Genomic DNA, 19239 nt, shown 5'->3' on the forward strand with positions numbered 1-19239 from the left:
CGTGAGAATATGAAGGTTTCATCATCATCATCAGTCAAGTTTTAGTCACTCAGTCACTGAGATTTCACATTAAAAGTCTGCTCCTGTAGCTGCTTTTGAATAAGGTGATTGGTGGTTGTAATTAAGTGTCATGATACATTGATTCAATGATCAAAAAGTCAATAACGTTGATCTAAAATAAAAACTTTGATCGGACATTGGTGCATTTAAAAATTTCTAAGCTGTGCGCCTTTATTTTGAAATTCTCCTGGCTTGTCTGAGTGATAAATATCTGCTGCAATTTCACATTTCATTCATAAAAGATGTGTTTTAAGATATAAAAATATTAAGTAAGATTAAGGTTCCCAATAAATTCATATTTAAATGTTAACAAATAAGAATTTAATGGGTTTTTTTCCCAGTTGTCTTTAATTGTAAAACTCAATAACATTTTATTAAAGAAGATTGGTTTTAATTTAAATGTCTGGTTGAGCTCAGAAGTAAAAATATCAAATATGATAATAATTATAAATTTAATTTGTAAAGCGCTTTTCATTAAATAATCTCAAAGTGCTACAGAAACCAGAAACAAAATATAAATAAAAAATGAAGAAAATAAAGCACCAGCACAAAAGAAGTCTATCGGAACAACTTAGAAATTGTTTTATTTAAGAAAGGTTGAACAGAGTTTTATGATCTAGAGAAGCTCGGGACAAATTAAAACATGACACACACACACACGCGCACACACACACACACGGTCGTGAACATTATCTGAGGCCGAGCTTCTTCTTCTCCTTCTGCTTCTTACGAACGACCTCCATGTTTCGATCCTTCCACATGCTCTTCCTCAGTTTGATCGGCCGACTGCCAACGTACTTCCCTACACACACACACAAGAGAGAGAGAGTTAAGTGAGAGGCTGCAGATGTTTTCATCCAGATGTTGTGAGTATGAATGTGTGTGTGAGCAGAAACCGACCGTTCATCTCTCTCATCGCTCGGACGTAGTCGTTTGGATCTTTGAAGCTGACGAAGCCGTAGCCTTTAGTCTTCCCCGTACGTTTGTCTCTCACCACCTGGACACAATAAACACAATAATCAATAACTATCATCACTGATCAATGTTTCCCTTTTTATTCACAGAGTTTTTTTTATCTGTGTCCTCTATATATCTATCTTTACCTTTGTCTATTGTATTTTATTATTTTTATTCACCTTATGTAGCCCCGCCCACTTTGCCACTTCCGGTTTGGCCGCGATTGTGTTACGACTTCCGGTCAAATGCGGAAGTAAAAACTGATGTAAACAATCGACTGAATTTGCAGTATATTGCGGGACAATTACAATACAGACAATCAAATCAACATGGACAACACTTGAGGGGTGTACTTCGAAGCGAGTTTAGTGGGTTATATTTTATAATTATATATCTTTTATTGAGTCTAAAGCCAGGCTTTCCTGTACTCTCTCTTTCAACCCAGCTAGATCGCCATGGAAACTTATGGTAACAGATGTTTAGCTCATATATTCAGAGTTTAATCCTAAAATCGGCTATAAAAGCGCCGCTGTTTCACAATTTAACTCATTTACAGCGTGACTTTTACTTTGAAATCCAAGTGGAGCTGGCAGAACCAGTACGGAGGTAGAGATCGCGCTGATCCGCTGCTGTTTACCAACTGTTGAGCCGAGCGTCAGGAGCTCATAGGCTATTATATTACTTGGATATACAGTAAGCTGCAGCATGGACGTCGGAACTATTTACTGAGAGAGGGAGGGGGGGGGTTTGTTGTGAGGGTCGACTGTCACCTGGAGCAAACTGACAACTATATGATCAGAAACTCGTTCAACTCTGGACTGTCTGTGAAGACTGACGGGAAGCTGGCCTCATCCTCTGCTTCAGAGAGAGCCTTGCACTATCGGACCTGGGTCTCTGCTCCGTGTCCAGAGCCTGGTCGGGTCGGGACACGCTGTTCACGCTGTGAACCTGCTCGCTAATGTGTAAAAGAAATAAACGGAGGGATTTAGAAATAAAACCCTCCCTCAAATAGCCTACTGTAACTTAAATGTGGCCATGAATAAACTTGTTTCGCCTACAGCAGTATTGCCCAAATGCAAATATTGAATACATCTCTATTTTCACAGTTAAAAATGTCTTTGTCACCTAAACTACCCCCCGCCCCCTCCAAAAAAAAAGAAAAGAAAAGAGATGTAGCATATTTTCATACGCACACCCAGCCTGAATTGCGATCAGTAAAATATATAAAAGTAGGCTATAAAACACAATTTAAACATGAAAGTTGTTCCTCTAGTTTATTTTGTTTAAATGGATAAAGCTTCATAATTAAAAGTAGCGCAATGTCCCGCTGTCAGAAATTAAAAGCAGCCTCTTATGTGCATTAACAGTGTTGCTTCGGGCTGTGATAGCGGTTCTTTTTTTTTTTTTTAATTCGCTCCTACTCTCCAAACAAGCTGCTCATCTTGGCTGAAATCAGCGGGGACACGGGGATTTATTTAATTATTTTTAACCAGACTCTAGAGTAGATGGAGGTGGGTGCAGATCGTACAGAGCTCCACACACACTGGGACAGAAGATGAGGTCGATGCTCAACTGCTATAAAAACTCACACGTTTTCTTCCAGTGATTGTAGCTTCCTCTTTATAATGCTCGTCATTTTTTGCAATCGACAACGGGAAAAAAAACCCGGATTTGCCAACAAGAAACATCTGAGAACGGACTCAAATAATCAAGCTACCGCTAATGTACTATACGACTTCCGGTCGTCACCGGAAGTTCCAACACAATCTCACAGCGTTCCATTGACTCCATGGTTGCCCCGGAGAATAAGGTGAATATAAATCCTAAATTGTATATACAGCTCTGGAAAAAATTAAGAGACCACTTCAAAATGATCAGTTCCTTTGGTTTTAATATTCATAGGTATGTGTTTGAGTAAAATGAACACTTTCGTTTCATTCTATAATCTACTGACAAAATTTCTCCCAAATTTGAAATAAAAATATTGTAATTTAGAGCATTTATTTGCAGAAAATGGCAACAGATCAAAATAACAAAAAAGTTCCAGTGTTTTCAAACTATGAGACCAACACACAACAACACAACCACCGACCTTGGCTTTGAGGAACGACGGGTATCTGCTGAAGGCTCGGGCCAGGATGTCGTCGTTCACCTCGTTACCAAGGTCACCGCAGAAAATACGGAAGTCGTCTGCAAGGAAGAGGAATCAATCAATGAATCAATCAATCAATCAATTAATCAGATTATGGAGGACGGTTTTTATTAATAAAATACATTTGTTTCATTTATTCAAACATCTGGTTGAGCTCAGAAATTAAAATGTCAAATTATATTTTTGCTGCTTTTTGTGATTTGATACAAATTAGCCGATGATGTCGTCTCATATTGATCATTGATGCCTAAATTGCGTCGTAACAACAAAACATCCAATCAATATTATTTCTTGTCATGGTGAAACGTGTTTGTACCTGACTCCCACTCCAGCAGACTGGGATCCTCCCAGCTCGTCCCGGCTGCAGTGCGGATACACTTCTTCACCTTCTCCACCTTCGACTTCTTTTTGTCTTCAGTCGCACTTTCCACCGGCTGAAACACAAACACAAACACACAAATAAAAATGGAAGTCGTCAGTTTTGTGTCGTGTTGCTGCTGTTGTGTGTTAACGAGACTTTTCTCCATCTGAATCCACTGGGAGAGTTCATGTGTCCACAAGGTTTGAGTAATTTATAAAAAAAAATATGATCAAAATCACACCTGGGTCTGTTTCTGCCTCTTTAAAGGGATAGTTCAACATTTTGGCTAATTGGCCCATTGCCATAATCCCCATAGTCATAGCAGTAGGTTCGTTACCTTTAATTGTCGGTGCAAGCTATTTTTAGAACGGCAGAGCAGAGCCGTGAGCTGCTCAGAGCTACGCTACGGAGGCTCATGGGATTTCTTGGTTTCCCTCATCAAACTCATCAAATACACAATCCAACAACTCCAAAACGCTCTGGTGGACAAGTTGTGACCTGCACATTCACCACGCTATGAGATAATAACACAACGTTACCAGACAGAGTCGTTTTAGAGGGAAATATAGAGACTGCTTGATGAAAAACTGTCCCTGAAGGTAACACGCATCAGCAGTTTTGCATGAATTTCCCTCTAAAACAACTCTGTCTGGTAACGTTGTGTTATTATCTCATAGCGTGGTGAATGTGCAGGTCACAACTTGTCCACCAGAGCGTTTTGGAGTTGTTGGGATTGTTGGATGCTATGAAGGTCAAAAGTGTGACAACGGATTGAAACTGAATAATTTTCTCCAGATGTTAGACACTGATGCATTTTAAAATGTGTAAGCTGCGCGCCTTTATTTTGAATAATTCCCATCCCCTGGCACGTCTGAGTGATAAATATCTGCTGCAATTTCACATTTCATTCATAAAAGATGTGGTTTTAAGATATAAAAATATGAGTCATCACCTCGGGGTGTGGGGGCTCGGGCTCCGGCATGCTGGGTCCGATGACGGCGCCGCTGTCCTCGCTCTCTCTCTCCCTCTTGTCCAGGAGACCGGCCGCCATCACCGCCGCCTGCTGCTCCGCCACGCGGGCCGCCAGCTCCTCCTGAGATCAACCACACAACACAACCACACGTCAGACACACAACACAACAACATGTCAGACACACAACAACGAACAAAACAAAACTTTCAATACAACATTGGTATAATCTGTTAACTGAACATTCAAATTTGGAAAAACTCACATTCACCATGAAAGACAATAAATATCACCCAATACAATAAAACCTGGTCACCATTCATACAATTCGTCCAGAGCTGATTCCTCGAAACCCCCCCCCCCCCTTTTCTTTCCCCTCGTTCTTATTCCTATCTTTATTTTTGTTTTATTTCCAAATATATATCTGCTCAACACTCCTTCCTTCTCGTAACTCCACTCAGGGCCGTTGCTAGGAATTCTGGGCCCCCCTAAAGAATACTAAAGTGGGCCCCTCCCCCTAACTTTTCCTTTTTTTTTCTTAGATGTATTATCGTTTTTTATTTAGCCTTCTTTGTTTTGATGCTAATGCAGCATTACACTGCAAAAACTCAAGTATCTTACCAAGAATATTTGTCTTATTTTTGGTCAAAATGTAATTTCTAGTCAAAACAAATCTCATTATACTTAGAATATCATATTAAAAGTAGCTTGTTTTTAGACACTTTTTACTTCTTTCAAGCAGATTTTCACTTGGAATAAGTAGAAAAAATCTGATAATGGAGCAAGTTTTTCTTCCTTATTACAAGCACAAAAAACTTACTTTCACTGGCAGATTTTTCAATTTATTGTGAATTTAAGTGAAAATTATCTAAAAACAAGTTAATTTTTAGGTAATGAGTCTTATTTCAAGTGGAAAGAGATTAGTTTTGACTAGAAATGAGACATTTGGACAAGAAATAAGACAAATATTCTTGGAAAGATGTTGAGTTTTTACAGTGTACTATGAGTATTAGTCAGGGTCTTACGCAGAATAAATCAGTCATACAAAGATTAGACTACTGGGGTTTTTTGTGGGCCCCACTGGGCGCTGGGCCCCTAGAATTATCATCACCTTTCTCCCCTATACAACGGCCCTGCTCCACTCTCCAATCTCTGATTAGATTCGTCCTAGCTCGTGTGTGTTTGTTTTGTAAGCGCCCCTTGTCCCATACGGCTTTGTACACGACTAACTGTCTGTGTAACTGTCTTGTAATATGTGTTTAAATGTGCATTAAATAAAAAACAATGACGCCTCGGCCCTCGTTCTGCTCCGGCTCGTACCATCCGCGCCTGTCGCTGCGCTCTGATGTCGATCCGTCGGTGTCCGGCCGGCGTGGGAGGAGCCGAGTAGACGGTCGGCGCCGCCTGGATGATCGACTGCGAGGGTTTGACGGGCGGCGGCGGCGGGCCCTGCCTGGTGGGCGGAGCCGACACCATCGACACCATGTCTCCGACCTGAGGGAGGAAACACAGACACACACGGAGGAGTTAAGTTCACTGTCACTGCACTTTTCTTCTTCAAGTGTTGATGATAAACAAGTGAATAATAAAAGTCGGTAACACTTTACTTGAATAGGTTTTCATAAGATCGACATAACACTGTCATAAACATCAATGAATACTTATGACAGCTGTCGTTAAGTGTCATTCGGTAAGTTATGACACTTTTAATCAGGGTTCCTACAGCTTAAGCCAAGTTAAATTTAAGACTGTTTAAGACTTTTTTTAAAGCCACTTGAAATTAAATTTAAGACTGACTTCATAATAAACACAAATGCAGAAAAAAAAAAGAAAAACCCCACATCAATTACATAGGGTTATAGGGACAATTTTACCCTCTTTCCTATGTGATCCAAGGTAAAGTGACTGCTACATAAACATTGGATTGTGTCTCTTTCCAGCTGTCCTTTCTAAATAAATGCATAAAAAGTCCGAAAAACAAAAAAAAACACTGACTCAGGAGCTGGTGGCGGTGAGAAATTTAGCGTTGACGGCCGCCACTAACTTCTCTATGTCAGAATGTTACCAATTATTTTGAGATTTGAGACTAATTACAACCATAAAATACCACTTACCATGTGTTAACATTTTTTGAAAAATTGATTTAAGACATTTTAATGCCAATTAAGCCTTGTTTTTAGATTAATGAATTCAATGCCTTTTAAGACTTTTTAAGGATCCGTAAGAACCCTGTTTAATGCAAAGTTGACATTGTTTGAGGTGTTTTTGTTCTGACAACTTGACATAAAGACAATTTAAACTGTCATAGCAGACCTAATTGCCAAACTTAAAAAAATTATGTCAAGTTCTCATACAAGGACATCTCAATTAATGTCAACTTTGCATTAAAAGTGACATAACTTACCGAATGACACTTAACGACAGCTGTCATAAGTATTCATTGATGTTTATGACAGCTGTTATGTCATGGTTATGACAGTGTTATGTCAATCTTATGCAGTCCCTCCAGGAATTCGCGATGTTGCGATCGCAACAATTAACGCAAATTCAGCCAAACCCCGCAAATTTTTGCGATCTTGCAATTCTGTACAATCACCGCAACTTTTCCGCAAATTGGACCAATTGTCGGTGCTTTCCGCGAGTTACACAGCAGAGAGTGCGAGTCTGGACGGAGCGGTGGTTGAAAGTGAGTCCACGGAGGAACAGCGTGGCTGGGCTGACGGCAAGAAACTTGATACAACGTGCACAAAGTGATAAGTAAAGGAACACAAGCTGAGTTGAACGTGTTGAGTGTGTGAGTTGTCCTGGTTGACCACCCGAGCCTGTGTCAACCCCGCAGCACTCGCCGAGGGGGAATCCAGAGTGCGCCACTGCAGGGCCGGAGCGGAGCAGCCGGCGGCCAGGTGCCCCTTCCCCCATCCTAAAGCCCTGGCCCTGGACTTGAGTAGCCACCCTCCCCTTTTTATTCAAAGACTGGACTGTTTTAATAAAACAGTTCTTTTACCACGATTTTTAAACAGACATTTTAATTAAAAGTAAAACAACTTTCAACTCTATATAATTTTCCTGTGCCTTTCTTAACAAGTGGAAAATTGCTGGTATAACATGACATCACATTAATTTGTGACATTTTAAAATTTTCAATTTTCCTTTGATTTTTAATTATTCAGAACAAAACTGCAACTTTTTTTTGCAACTTTCGCTGTCTCCCGCAATTTAATCGCAACAAAAGGGCTTAAAACATCGCAACATTCACCGCAATTTTTTCAAAATGTGGCCGCAAATTCAGGCATTTTAGGCCGCAACAATCACAAAAAAAGCCTGCGAAATCCTGGAGGGACTGCTTATGAATACCTATTCAAGTAAAGTGTTACCAAACAAACAAACAAACGGTGGTGACAGACCGATGAGGTGATGAACGCCTCCCGTCGGACCTGAGGCGCCGCCGCCATGTGCTGCATGGGCTGCGAGTGTGAGTGCGAATGCGAGTGCGAGTGGGAGTGCGAGTGCGCCGGGCCCTGAGGCCCCGGGCCCTGCAGCGACGGAGGCAGCATCATGGGAGGAGGAGGAGGAGGACGGGGCAGAGGAGGAGCGATGGGAGGTCCACGCATCATCGGCAGCCGCTGACCACCTGACCACACGGAGAGAGACAGGAAGTAAACACACAGATATACGACGCAGTTACCGTACATGACAGTTGAAAAAAAACTAATTATGGCTTTAATCCGACTCCAACTGGACAACTGAAGTGTTTGTAAACTTGTTAAAAGCCAGAATATTCAGCCCAGACCGACACATCTGGTTGGGAACTCTAAGTTACACTGAATACACAATGTTTTCTTTTGTTGTTTGTTTATTGTGTTTTTACTTATTAGTGTGACTGCTGAAGCAGTCACACTATTGTTCTTCTGTTTGGCCATTTTCTTCCGCCTTTTTACGGTCTTCTTCTAGTCCTTCATACTTTGTGCTATTTCAACAATTCATATATCAAAACGTGCAGCTTTTTTTGAACTTTATCGGCATTACTTTTCTCTTTTTAACTCTTTATACTTTTTAAAATATTTAACTTTTTCAGATTTTTTTCAGCTTTATAATGTGTGTGTGTTGCGTCTAACGAGCAGAGCCAGAGTGGTGCTAGAGTGGGGAGAGGCAAAAAAACATTCTAGAGTTTTTCTGGCTAAACTGTCAGCATGGCCACAAATTAAACTCTAGACAAATTATTTTCTCCAGTTTTGTAGCCACACTTGTCTTCTGGCTAAAATTCTGGTCAAAAATGCAAAGAGACTTAGATAATAACTAGAAAAAGCATTTCCAAGAATGGAAATGGTGTGACTGCTGATAGCAACTGAACGCTGTTGCAGAATTAGCAAATAGTGCAAGCAGTTATCACCATACAAATGTTTGACCAAGGTCAGAATCGAACCCACATCCTCATGGTCATTAGACTTCCACTCTGCCTCTAGGCCACAGTGCACACACAGTTGCAGAGACTGTTGTCTGTTGATGATCTGCACACTGTCAACATCAAGAAAGCTTGAGAGTCAAGCTTGAATGACTTAGAATGAAAATGTCTGTGAATTTCAGGCTGAGCACTAACCATATGGCCACAGAGAACCTGAGTTACAATGAGCTTTATACTATGAGGAATCAAAGACTGTCCAATGACAGCTGAATAATTGGAATCAAAAGTCAAGCAATGAAGTGAAAAGACTGAGGCAGGAATCGAACCCATGACCATATGATCACTAAACCTTTACTCTGCCACTCGGCTACAGAGAGCACACTGCTTTCAAAACTGTTGTCATTCATTGTAATGTGATGATGTGCTGCAAACTGGTACGAGTAATCAAGGAGATAACAAACACCTGTAACCAATTGAAGGCGGGGGAGGAGAGCAGAATTCAACATAACATAACAAGAGTTCTTCCCTTGGATTCGAACCAGTGACCTTAGGGTTGGCAAACGGCCACCCTACCCCCTACACTACAGTGGAGTTGTGAAGAAGAGAGGTTGAGACTTTGATGAATGTGAGATTTTTTGTGAAAAAGTTAAATATTTGAAAAAGTATAAATAGTTAAAAAGAGAAAAGTAATGCCGATAAAGTTCAAAAGAAGCTGCACGTTTTGATATATGAATTGTTGAAATAGCACAAAGTATGAAGGACTAGAAGAAGACCGTAAAAAGGCGGAAGAAAATGGCCAAACAGAAGAACAATAGTGTGACTGCACACTATTGTTCTTCTGTTTGGCCATTTTCTTCCGCCTTTTTACGGTCTTCTTCTAGTCCTTCATACTTTGTGCTATTTCAACAATTCATATATCAAAACGTGCAGCTTTTTTTGAACTTTATCGGCATTACTTTTCTCTTTTTAACTATTTATACTTTTTCAAATATTTAACTTTTTCACAAAAAATCTCACATTCATCAAAGTCTCAACCTCTCTTCTTCACAACTCCACTGTAGTGTAGGGGGTAGGGTAACTGCCTGCCAACCCTAAGGTCACTGGTTCGAATCCAAGGGAAGAACTCTTGTTATGTTATGTTGAATTCTGCTCTCCTCCCCCGCCTTCAATTGGTTACAGGTGTTTGTTATCTTCTTGATTACTCATACCAGTTTGCAGCACATCATCACATTAGAATGAATGACAACAGTCTTGAAAGCAGTGTGCTCTCTGTAGCCGAGTGGCAGAGTAAAGGCTTAGTGATCATATGGTCACGGGTTCGAGTCCTGCCTCAGTCATTTCACATCATTGCTTGACTTTTGATTCCAATTATTCAGCTGTCATTGGACAGTCTTTGATTCCTCATAGTATAAAGCTCATTGTAACTCAGGTTCTCTGTGGCCATATGGTTAGTGTGTTAGGTGTTGTGCTATTTCAACAATTCATATATCAAAACGTGCAGCTTTTTTTGAACTTTATCGGCATTACTTTTCTCTTTTTAACTATTTATACTTTTTCAAATATTTAACTTTTTCTGCAAATTAAACTCTAGACAAATTATTTTCTCCAGTTTTGTAGCCACACTTGTCTTCTGGCTAAAATTCTGGTCAAAAATGCAAAGAGACTTAGATAATAATTTTAAATATTTTTTAAATGCAGCCAGGGAGCTCTCTGCTCTCATTCAGCCCAATGCTGAGAATTCTCCACAACTCTGTCTGAAACATGCTTATGTCTGTGCTCTCTGTGGCGAAGTGGCAGAGTAAAGGTTTATTGATCATGAGGTCATGGGTTCGATCCCTTACTTTTTTTTTTAAGCAGAAGCCAGTGATCCTCTTATCAAAGGTTTTCTTTACCCCTCACACACTGTCTCTGTCTGTAGCCTAGTGGTTAGCTTGCTGGTCTGGAGACCTGAAGGTTGCTGGTTCAATTCTTGCCTCAACAACAATTATAGTGAATTATTTTCCCAGTTGTCCTCTGTTGACTTCTGATAACTTGCTTCATGTTGAAACTGCTGCTCTCAGCCTGAAATTCACAGAAATTTTCATTCTAAGTCATTCAAGCTTGACTCTCAAGCTTTCGTGATGTTGACAGTGTGCAGATCATTAACAGACAACAGTCTCTGCAACTGTGTGTGCACCGTGGCCTAGAGGCAGAGTGGAAGTCTAATGACCATGAGGTTGTGGGTTCGAATCCGACCTTGGTCAAACATTTGTATGGTGATCACTGCTTGCACTATTTGCTAATTCTGCAACAGCGTTCAGTTGCTGTCAGCAGTCACACCATTTCCATTCTTGGAAATGCTTTTTCTAGTTTAAAATATTTTTTAAATGCAGCCAGGGAGCTCTCTGCTCTCATACAGCTCAATGCATTTTTTTCACAGCAGCAGGAGAAGGAGCTCAACTTTGTAACTTGCTGTTAAGTGCTTTTTAAATCATTTTAATTCACCAAAAAATAGTCACAGGTCACAAAAAAGTCCTCTCCTTACTTGGTGTGGCTAAATTATACTCACTTCTCCTTATTTTAAGCATCATTGAAAAATCTCACATTCATCAAAGTCTCAACCTCTTTTGTTCACAACTCTGTCTGTAGTCCAGTTGGTAAGATGTCCGCTTGCCAACCCCAAGGTCACTAGTTCGAATCCAGGCTGAGCAATCTTGTTATGTTATGTTGAATTCTGCTCCCCTCCATCACCCTCAATTGGTTACAGGTGGTCGTCAAGAGACGCATTAATTGCTAGTGCCACCATTTGCAGCACATCATCAAATTACAATGGCAACAAGCCTAAGTCTGTGCTCTCTGTGGCGAAGTGGCAGAGTAAAGGTTTACTGATCATGAGGTCATGGGTTCGATTCCTGCCTCATTCATGTTGTACTTTCTGCTAGAGACTTCATTCAAATTCTGATTTGTAGACAAACTTCTAATGGCTCATTTATGATGCTTTTATAAAGACCCACTCCCGTGAAAATCGTGTTTTTTGAGCTTTTCACATGTTCCTGTGGCATTTTTCTTGTGTTAGAGCACATATCAGCAGAAAAGGAAGTGCAAAATTGCATTTCTGAGTTTTTCTGCCTTCAAACTGCTGTGAACCAATGGCAGACTCAAACTGGCAGTTTCAGGGAGACTGGAGCTGATGTGTCACAGCTCCAGGGGAGGGCACTAGTGCTACAAGCTGCCGCCCCGTTCTTCATCTGGCTCAGAGGTGAAAGGCTTGACAGCTCAGTGTGGCTGTCAAGGTATAATAGGTATAGCTCACCTGGTAGAGCAGCTATCACTGTGAGCAAGGACTATGCTCCAGTCTGTGATCGAATCCCAGTGTAGAGTTTTACACTAAATGCGCTGAATCTGTAATTATACAATGTCCAGCTGTCAGCAACCGGGGGGCAAAGTCAAAGTCTTCTGACCATGAGATTGTGGGTTCAATTCCTACCTTGGTCAACCATTTGTATGGTCATCACTGCTTGCACTATTTTTTACAAAAGTGTCCTCTACTTACTTCTTGTGGTTAATTTCTGCACTTTCCTTACTTTTTTTTTCAAGCAGAAGCCAGTGATCCTCTTATAAAATGTTTTCTTTGCCCCTCATATACTGTCTCTGTCTGTAGCCTAGTGGTTAGCTTGCTGGTCTGAAGACCTGAGGGTTGCTGGTTCAAATCTTGCCTCAACAACAATTATAGTGAATTATTTTCCCAGTCGTCCTCTGTTGACTTCTGATAACTTGCTTCATGTTGAAACTGCTGCTCTCAGCCTGAAATTCACAGAAATTTTCATTCTAAGTCATTCAAGCTTGACTCTCAAGCTTTCTTGATGTTGACAGTGTGCAGATCATTAACAGACAACAGTCTCTGTAACTGTGTGTGCACCGTGGCCTAGAGGCAGAGTGGAAGTCTACTGACCATGAGATTATGGGTTCGATTCCGACCTTGGTCAAACATTTGTATGGTGGTCACTGCTTGCACTATTTGCTAATTCTGCAACAGAAAACAAAAATCTCATATTCATCAAACCTCTACTTCACAATTAGTGTTGGAATAGCCCAGTGGATAAGGTTCCTGCCATCTAACCACAAGGTCACTGGTTCAAATCCCACCTGAGCAGTCTTGTTAGTGTGTCAGCAACTTTGAACTTTAAAGACCCGCTCCCATGAAAATCATGTTTTTCGTGCTTTTCACAAGTTCCTGTGGCATTTTTCTTGTGTTAGAGCACATATCAGCAGAAAAGGAAGTGCAAAATTGCATTTCTGAGTTTTTCTGCCTTCAAATTGCTGTGAACCAATGGCAGACGCAAACTGGCAGTTTCAGGGAGACTGGAGCTGACGTGTCACAGCTCCAGGGGAGGGCACTAATGCTACAAGCTCCTAGCCTCGTAAACCAGCCTCTCGCAGAAATGCATTTCATTTCATTTCATTTCATTTGGGGTGGGCGGCAGCAGGGCGGGAGTAGTAGCAAAGACGGTTTAATATCTTTGGTAGTAGCGTTGACAGACAACCCCATTCAGCCAATCAACAAGTTGGTGTAGCGACGGGGCTTTGCACCAGTCGGTCCCTGATTGGCCAACGTGCTGTGTCAATCACAGCGGCGACGCTGATTGGCTCGGCCTTCTGAGGGTTTCAGTCGAAACGCTTAGAATGGGGATGAGGCCAGACTCTCCCTCGGAATGAAATGAAATGCACTTCCGCGAGAGGCTGGTTTACGAGGCTAACAAGCTCCCACCCCGTTCTTCATCTGGCTCAGAGGTGAAAGCCTTGGCAGCTCGGTGTAGCTGTCAAGGTATAACAGGTATAGCTCACCTGGCACCCTGATGGGGTACGAGGAGGTGGCTGGGCGGGTGCAAAACAGCGCAGTCTCCGCCCACCCCCCAGAGGTGAATTGCTAATGTGCATGGCTAATGAGCTGGTTTTAAAATGGCCGAAAAGGGTTGCGGTAAAGGTTTATTGATCATGAGGTCATGGGTTCGATTCCTTACTTTTTTTTTTAAGCAGAAGCCAGTGATCCTCTTATCAAAGGTTTTCTTTACCCCTCACATACTGTCTCTGTCTGTAGCCTAGTGGTTAGCTTGCTGGTCTGGAGACCTGAAGGTTGCTGGTTCAAATCTTGCCTCAACAACAATTATAGTGAATTATTTTCCCAGTTGTCTTCTGTTGACTTCTGATAACTTGCTTCATGTTGAAACTGCTGCTCTCAGCCTGAAATTCACAGAAATTTTCATTCTAAGTCATTCAAGCTTGACTCTCAAGCTTTCTTGATGTTGACAGTGTGCAGATCATTAACAGACAACAGTCTCTGTAACTGTGTGTGCACTGTGGCCTAGAGGCAGAGTGGAAGTCTAATGACCATGAGGTTGTGGGTTCGATTCCGACCTTGGTCAAACAGTATGGTGATCACTGCTTGCACTATTTGCTAATTCTGCAACAGCGTTCAGTTGCTATCAGCAGTCACACCATTTCCATTCTTGGAAATGCTTTTTCTAGTTATTTATTGTTTCTCAGTTTTCTCTTACTTTGGTAATTTTGTGTTTTTGTTGTCTCTAATGGCACAAATGTATGTAGCAGGCATACAGTCGGCATTTATGTGTATGTTAAATATAATAAGTATATACATGAATTTATGCCTAAATTAGAACTATAATTCAAGGGATAGTTCAACATTTTGGCAAAATGGCCCATTGCCATAATCCCTATAGTCATAGCAGTAGGTTCGTTATCTTTAATTATCGGTGCAAGCTATTTTTAGAACGGCGGAGCAGAGCCGCGAGATGCTCAGATGATCTATTTTATTATCTCATAGCGTGGTGAATGTGCAGGTCACAACTTGTCGTAACGAACCTACTCCTAAGACTATAGGGATTATGGGAATGGGCCAATTTGTCAAAATGTTGAACTATCCCTTTAATAATTAGTTATTACATAGTAAAAACCCATAACATAATGATATTAAGCTTAAAAAAAGAAAAGGCAGGGTGGGATTAAATAACTTCATACTTCTTCTCACTCCTTTCAAATATATTATGTTGTTTGTGATTAGATGACCACTGTTATTTAGTTTTTTGTTTATAATTGATATTTTTGGATGTTTTGTTTGTCATATATTTGAATAAAGAATAAAGAAAGAAAGTTATTAAGAGGGGTCTGTAATTAACCCGCTGAAACGACACATATCTCCACCTGTGTTTAGGACACGTCAGTCATTCAATTTTTGATTTTGTGATTTGTGAAGAATAAAAGCAGTAAACCCGGCGGTGGAACTGGGAACTTCACCTGGTCTCTGCAGGATGTGGGGGACGAAGGCCGGTCTCATCATGGGGGGAGGGGGAGGACGTATGGGAGGAACTGAGGGGGGGACAGAGGACACGGTGAGTTACTGTGCAGCTGAAGACGATCAATCACTCAGGTTAACTCATCACAGTTTATATATTTTTATATGACTGCTAATAATATGTATGCTTACATATCCATATCCATATTACATTATAATACATATATATACACTATGTAAATATCTAACATATGTTAAGCAATTTATTTATATGACTGTGTTTAATTAGACTAAAGCTGTGTGTGTTATATATATTAGAGTCAAACCCTCGTTAGTGTGTAATGAGTGTGTGTCAGAGTTTCTGTTCACCTGGTCCGACGAAGGCCGGAGGTGGAGGACCGACGTAAGTGGCAGCTCGGGCCTCTAACGTCTGCTGGACCTGAAAGAGAAGAGATTCAACTTTTAATTAATCAATAAATCGTGTATAAATGTGTTTCTGTGAACAGCACATTGCTATTACCAGGAGTTTATCACAGACCGTTCTGTAGGTGTTGGTGCCGATGATGGCTCTCACTACTGGGAGCGCTGGGACGGCCAGAGCCACAGGTACGGCCTCGGTGACAGGTGGGCTTCCCGACACCGGTACCGGACCACCGAGGACCTCCTGCTCAAACCTGAGGCACAACGAGACGGAGCGATGGTTTATAACCAAAGAGTTTTAGGTATTAGAGTCGCCGACACTCAAGACGATTAATGCATGTTGGTCTGGTTATTTTGTAAAAACAGATTTAAGATGTTTTTCTTATTCTTTTAATCTTATTCAAGTCAAATGTTGATTCACATCTGGACTGAACTCATTAGAAAGCATTAAAAGGATCGATCCACTTCAATCGAGTCAATAATGTCAATCCAGAATGAAAATATACAGGGTTCCCACTCTTTTCTTGAAATCCTTTTCCAGGACACTTTCACCGGCTACAGTCTGACAGACATGTTATTATACATCCTCTGTCCCGTCGATGGCTCTAAGTTATGCAATAATCTCTTACAGTAATATGCTTAGAAATTTCTATGAATTTAACATAGAACAACACAAACATGGGGTCCAACACTGGAAAACACTCATCAACTCAAAGTCTCTAGTTTTCTCACTAGGCACTTTTTTAGAAAATAAATCCTTAGTGAGGTCTGAAAACGGCAAATAGAGCTCTGATAGCTGATGTGGTAAATAATTTTCCAGGACATTTGACTTTTTTTTCTCATTTTCCAAGACTGGAAAATTGGTCAAACATTTTCCAGGTTTTCCAAGTTTTCCAGGGCAAGTGGGAACCCTGATATAGTAAGACATCGATAAATGATCAGCTTTATTTTGAAAATCCCCTGACGAGTATCTGCTGTGATTTCATACTTTATTTTCAAAGATGTGTGTGGCAGCCATAGAGTCTATCCAGGTTGTTCCAGTAAACTTAACTTAACATTGTTGTTCCTGTGTGTTCATTATGATTATGACTATTATTATTATTATGATGTAGTGGTTATTGATCAGATCACTCACAGAGCCATCTCCGCCTCCATCTCCTTCAGTCGCTCCTCTCCAGACTTGAGCGCCATGCTGCCGAGAAGAGGAAACACTGAGCAGAGACCAAACAAACAAAATAACAAACACTTAATCTAATTAACTGACAAAATAATGCAGTAATTAAACACATAAACACATGAGATACAAGAATCAAGCACTGTTGTTGCTGCTGCTGCACAGTTGTAGCTTCAGGCTAAACATGAAGCTACATAACAGAGCTCATTTTACAGATCTTATTTTCTGTTTATCAAACATATTCAGACAGTTACGTATTCTTCTACTTATTATTACTATTAATGGCGACTCTTACCTTCCTCTGTGTGTTTTTTAATCTCCTTTCGATAATAAACCGACTCTTCTATTAGCTTAGCCTAGCTTAGCTTAGCTGAACCAGCTAACTGACTAACTGACGTATTTTAACGCTGTTAACTTCACCTAACGAGCTCTACGCAACGTAACCAGGCTACATACTGAGAAATTAACATGTCGAGACTTTATATAATTATCAATAAGCTGCTGTTGGAGCTGAGGAGACACTAGTTTAGCTCAGTGATGTGTTTTAGCTTTTAGCGCCTGAAGCAGCAACACTGGTGATCAGGCTTCTCCTTCTCCTTCGGTGGTGGTTGTAAACGTTGCTGCCGCCGCTGCTGCTACTTCCGCCCCCTGGAGGACCGGAAGAGACGAGGCGACACCTGCTGGACCGGAGCTTTGGATACATTTGTTTTTATCTTATTATTATAAAGTAAATTTAATAAGAAAAACTCATTGTTTTATTGTTTTCCAAAAATAAATGCAGCAATATTCAAAGTTACTTATTATTTCAACAAATCAAAAGACTATAAAAAATATTAAATTTCTGCACCAATGCAACCTTTTTAGTTCATGTATTTTCCCCATGGCTCATCTGTTACTTTGTTTTTCTGTAACATATGGGCCTACTGTTCATTGTATACGGTTTGTGTTTCAATAAATAAAATAAAATAAAATAAGAAGAGTAAAGGGTGACACCTGCTGGACCAGACTGGAAGGTCAGAGTTACTACCAAGTGGTTCAATGAAAAGAAAAAGAAAAAGAAAAAGAAAAGAATCATATAAACCAGTCTTGATTTTGTCAGGAGGTGCCAGGGAATCTCTGCTAAAAGACTAAAACCTTTTTACACCAAAAATGTTTGTTTGTTTTTTCAATGATTTTTTTTTTAAATAACAGTTTTTCCTCAATGAATTTAATAATTATAATAACAATGGCTTACATTTATATAGCACTTTTCACTATACCCAAAGCGCTTTACAGAAACTATTATTCATTCATACCACATTCACACTGGTGGTGGTAAACAACATCTGTAGCCACAGCTGCCCTGGGGCAGACTGACAGTTTTGACAGAATAACACTATGAACTAAGCTGACATGTTTCATGTGAATTGACAAAGTGAACATCTCCATCATTAGTTATTCATTAAAGCAAAAACGTTGTTATATACTTTCTGACACATGCAATAACCCCCATATCGTTTTCCTTGTCACTAGTGACTGCTGTATGATGATGAATATGTTTTTTTTTTGTACTTTACAACTTATATATTATGTTTTTGTATTTTTTTTTACTTACTTCTGTTTTATTATATACTTTTCTTTTCTTGGATAGTGTTTTAAGCACTTTTTATTATCGACTATGTTCCTTTCTATGTCTTAACTTTATGCCCAAATGGCAAATAAATCTTATTCATTATTGTGTCTGTTGCTCCCACTTTAGTTTCAAATTATGAATCACCTACATTGGGTCTGAACCTGCAGCACAGAGCTCCTCTATCAGCTGCTACAGCTTCATATCACAGTTTGATTATTGTTAATAATTAACTAATCTCATACTGTATGTTATCAGAACAAATGAACTTTATTGAGCCGTCAATCTGGCAATATTTGTTTTCTTAATACATCAATTATGGATGACATGAAGGACAAAGTCTGTACGGCATGAGCTCTACCAGCCTGAGCCTCTTTGGCCACATTTAGCTTGTAAATAACACACACAGAGAGAGCAGAGTGCGTCAGATGCTTTTATTCTGAAAAATAAGAAATCTCAGCGCCCACAAAATACAAACAGAAACTCTGACTGTTTAGTTTTATGATTAGGACATTAAATCAGGTGAAGCATTTTTACTGTAAGAGGTTGGTTTCTACACTCAGAACTGTTTATTCACAATTTTTTTTGATTTAGTCCAGATGTGAATCTTTAAAGTCAGCTAATCAGTGTGACTTCTCCTCCACAGCTGCACACATCTACGAGTTCTTCTGTGGCACCTTGGTGGTCACCTGACAACAGAGGAGAAACAATAAGGCTGTATGGCTCAGATCAGAGATGAGATAAAAACTCTTCTCTGATCTGAGGTCTGATATTGATACAGATATAGCCTATAGGGAAGCCCACATATCAGATCTCTGATCAGAGATGAGATTGAGATACAACAA

The 19239-nt window shown here is 40.2% G+C and overlaps 2 protein-coding genes and 1 long non-coding RNA gene across 5 annotated transcripts in view; 1 reads left to right on the forward strand and 2 right to left on the reverse strand.

Moving 5' to 3' along the window:
• Nucleotides 1-19239, forward strand: part of LOC146972593 (uncharacterized) — a 117968-nt gene that overhangs the window by 14269 nt on the left and 84460 nt on the right. The gene's annotated exons all lie outside the window — the stretch shown is intronic.
• On the reverse strand, nucleotides 628-17381 carry rbm42 (RNA binding motif protein 42). 2 transcript variants are annotated; one of them, XM_085802994.1, is made up of 13 exons: nucleotides 17081-17381; nucleotides 16747-16803; nucleotides 15733-15865; nucleotides 15561-15633; nucleotides 15194-15265; nucleotides 8002-8131; nucleotides 7905-7965; nucleotides 5821-5994; nucleotides 4483-4623; nucleotides 3486-3603; nucleotides 3110-3207; nucleotides 961-1057; nucleotides 628-862 (listed from the first exon to the last, which is right to left on the reverse strand). In XM_085802994.1, exons 2-13 carry the CDS (start codon nucleotides 16800-16802, stop codon nucleotides 750-752), a joined length of 1266 nt encoding a protein of 421 aa, XP_085659120.1. In that variant the 5' UTR covers nucleotide 16803; nucleotides 17081-17381; the 3' UTR covers nucleotides 628-749. The 2 variants fall into 2 exon arrangements, with proteins under 2 accessions (XP_085659120.1, XP_085659119.1); XM_085802993.1 differs by having other exon boundaries at nucleotides 15561-15630; nucleotides 15730-15865.
• LOC146972595 (aldehyde dehydrogenase, mitochondrial-like) overlaps nucleotides 18815-19239 on the reverse strand; it is a 43939-nt gene continuing 43514 nt past the window's right edge. The window contains exon 13 of one of the 2 annotated variants that reach the window (XM_085803007.1): nucleotides 18815-19083. In XM_085803007.1, the coding sequence (XP_085659133.1) occupies nucleotides 19051-19083 (33 nt within the window). In that variant the 3' untranslated portion in view covers nucleotides 18815-19050. The remainder of the gene's footprint in view (nucleotides 19084-19239) is intronic. The other variant, XM_085803009.1, reaches the window with a different exon arrangement.

The sequence above is a fragment of the Trachurus japonicus genome, chromosome 16 (genome assembly GCF_045865225.1).
Source record: "Trachurus japonicus isolate A0001 chromosome 16, Traja_1.0".
NCBI lineage: Eukaryota > Metazoa > Chordata > Actinopteri > Carangiformes > Carangidae > Trachurus > Trachurus japonicus.

Excerpts from the sequence above, each read along its gene's own strand:
- rbm42 (XM_085802994.1), bottom strand. The coding sequence starts at position 16,802 with ATGGCGCTCAAGTCTGGAGAGGAGCGACTGAAGGAGATGGAGGCGGAG. Across the intron at positions 15,266-15,560 it reads TCCGGCCTTCGTCGGACCAG|TTCCTCCCATACGTCCTCCC; the intron begins GTGAACAGAAAC and ends TCCCCCCCTCAG. Across the intron at positions 1,058-3,109 it reads CGTCGTTCCTCAAAGCCAAG|GTGGTGAGAGACAAACGTAC; the intron begins GTCGGTGGTTGT and ends TATTGTGTCCAG.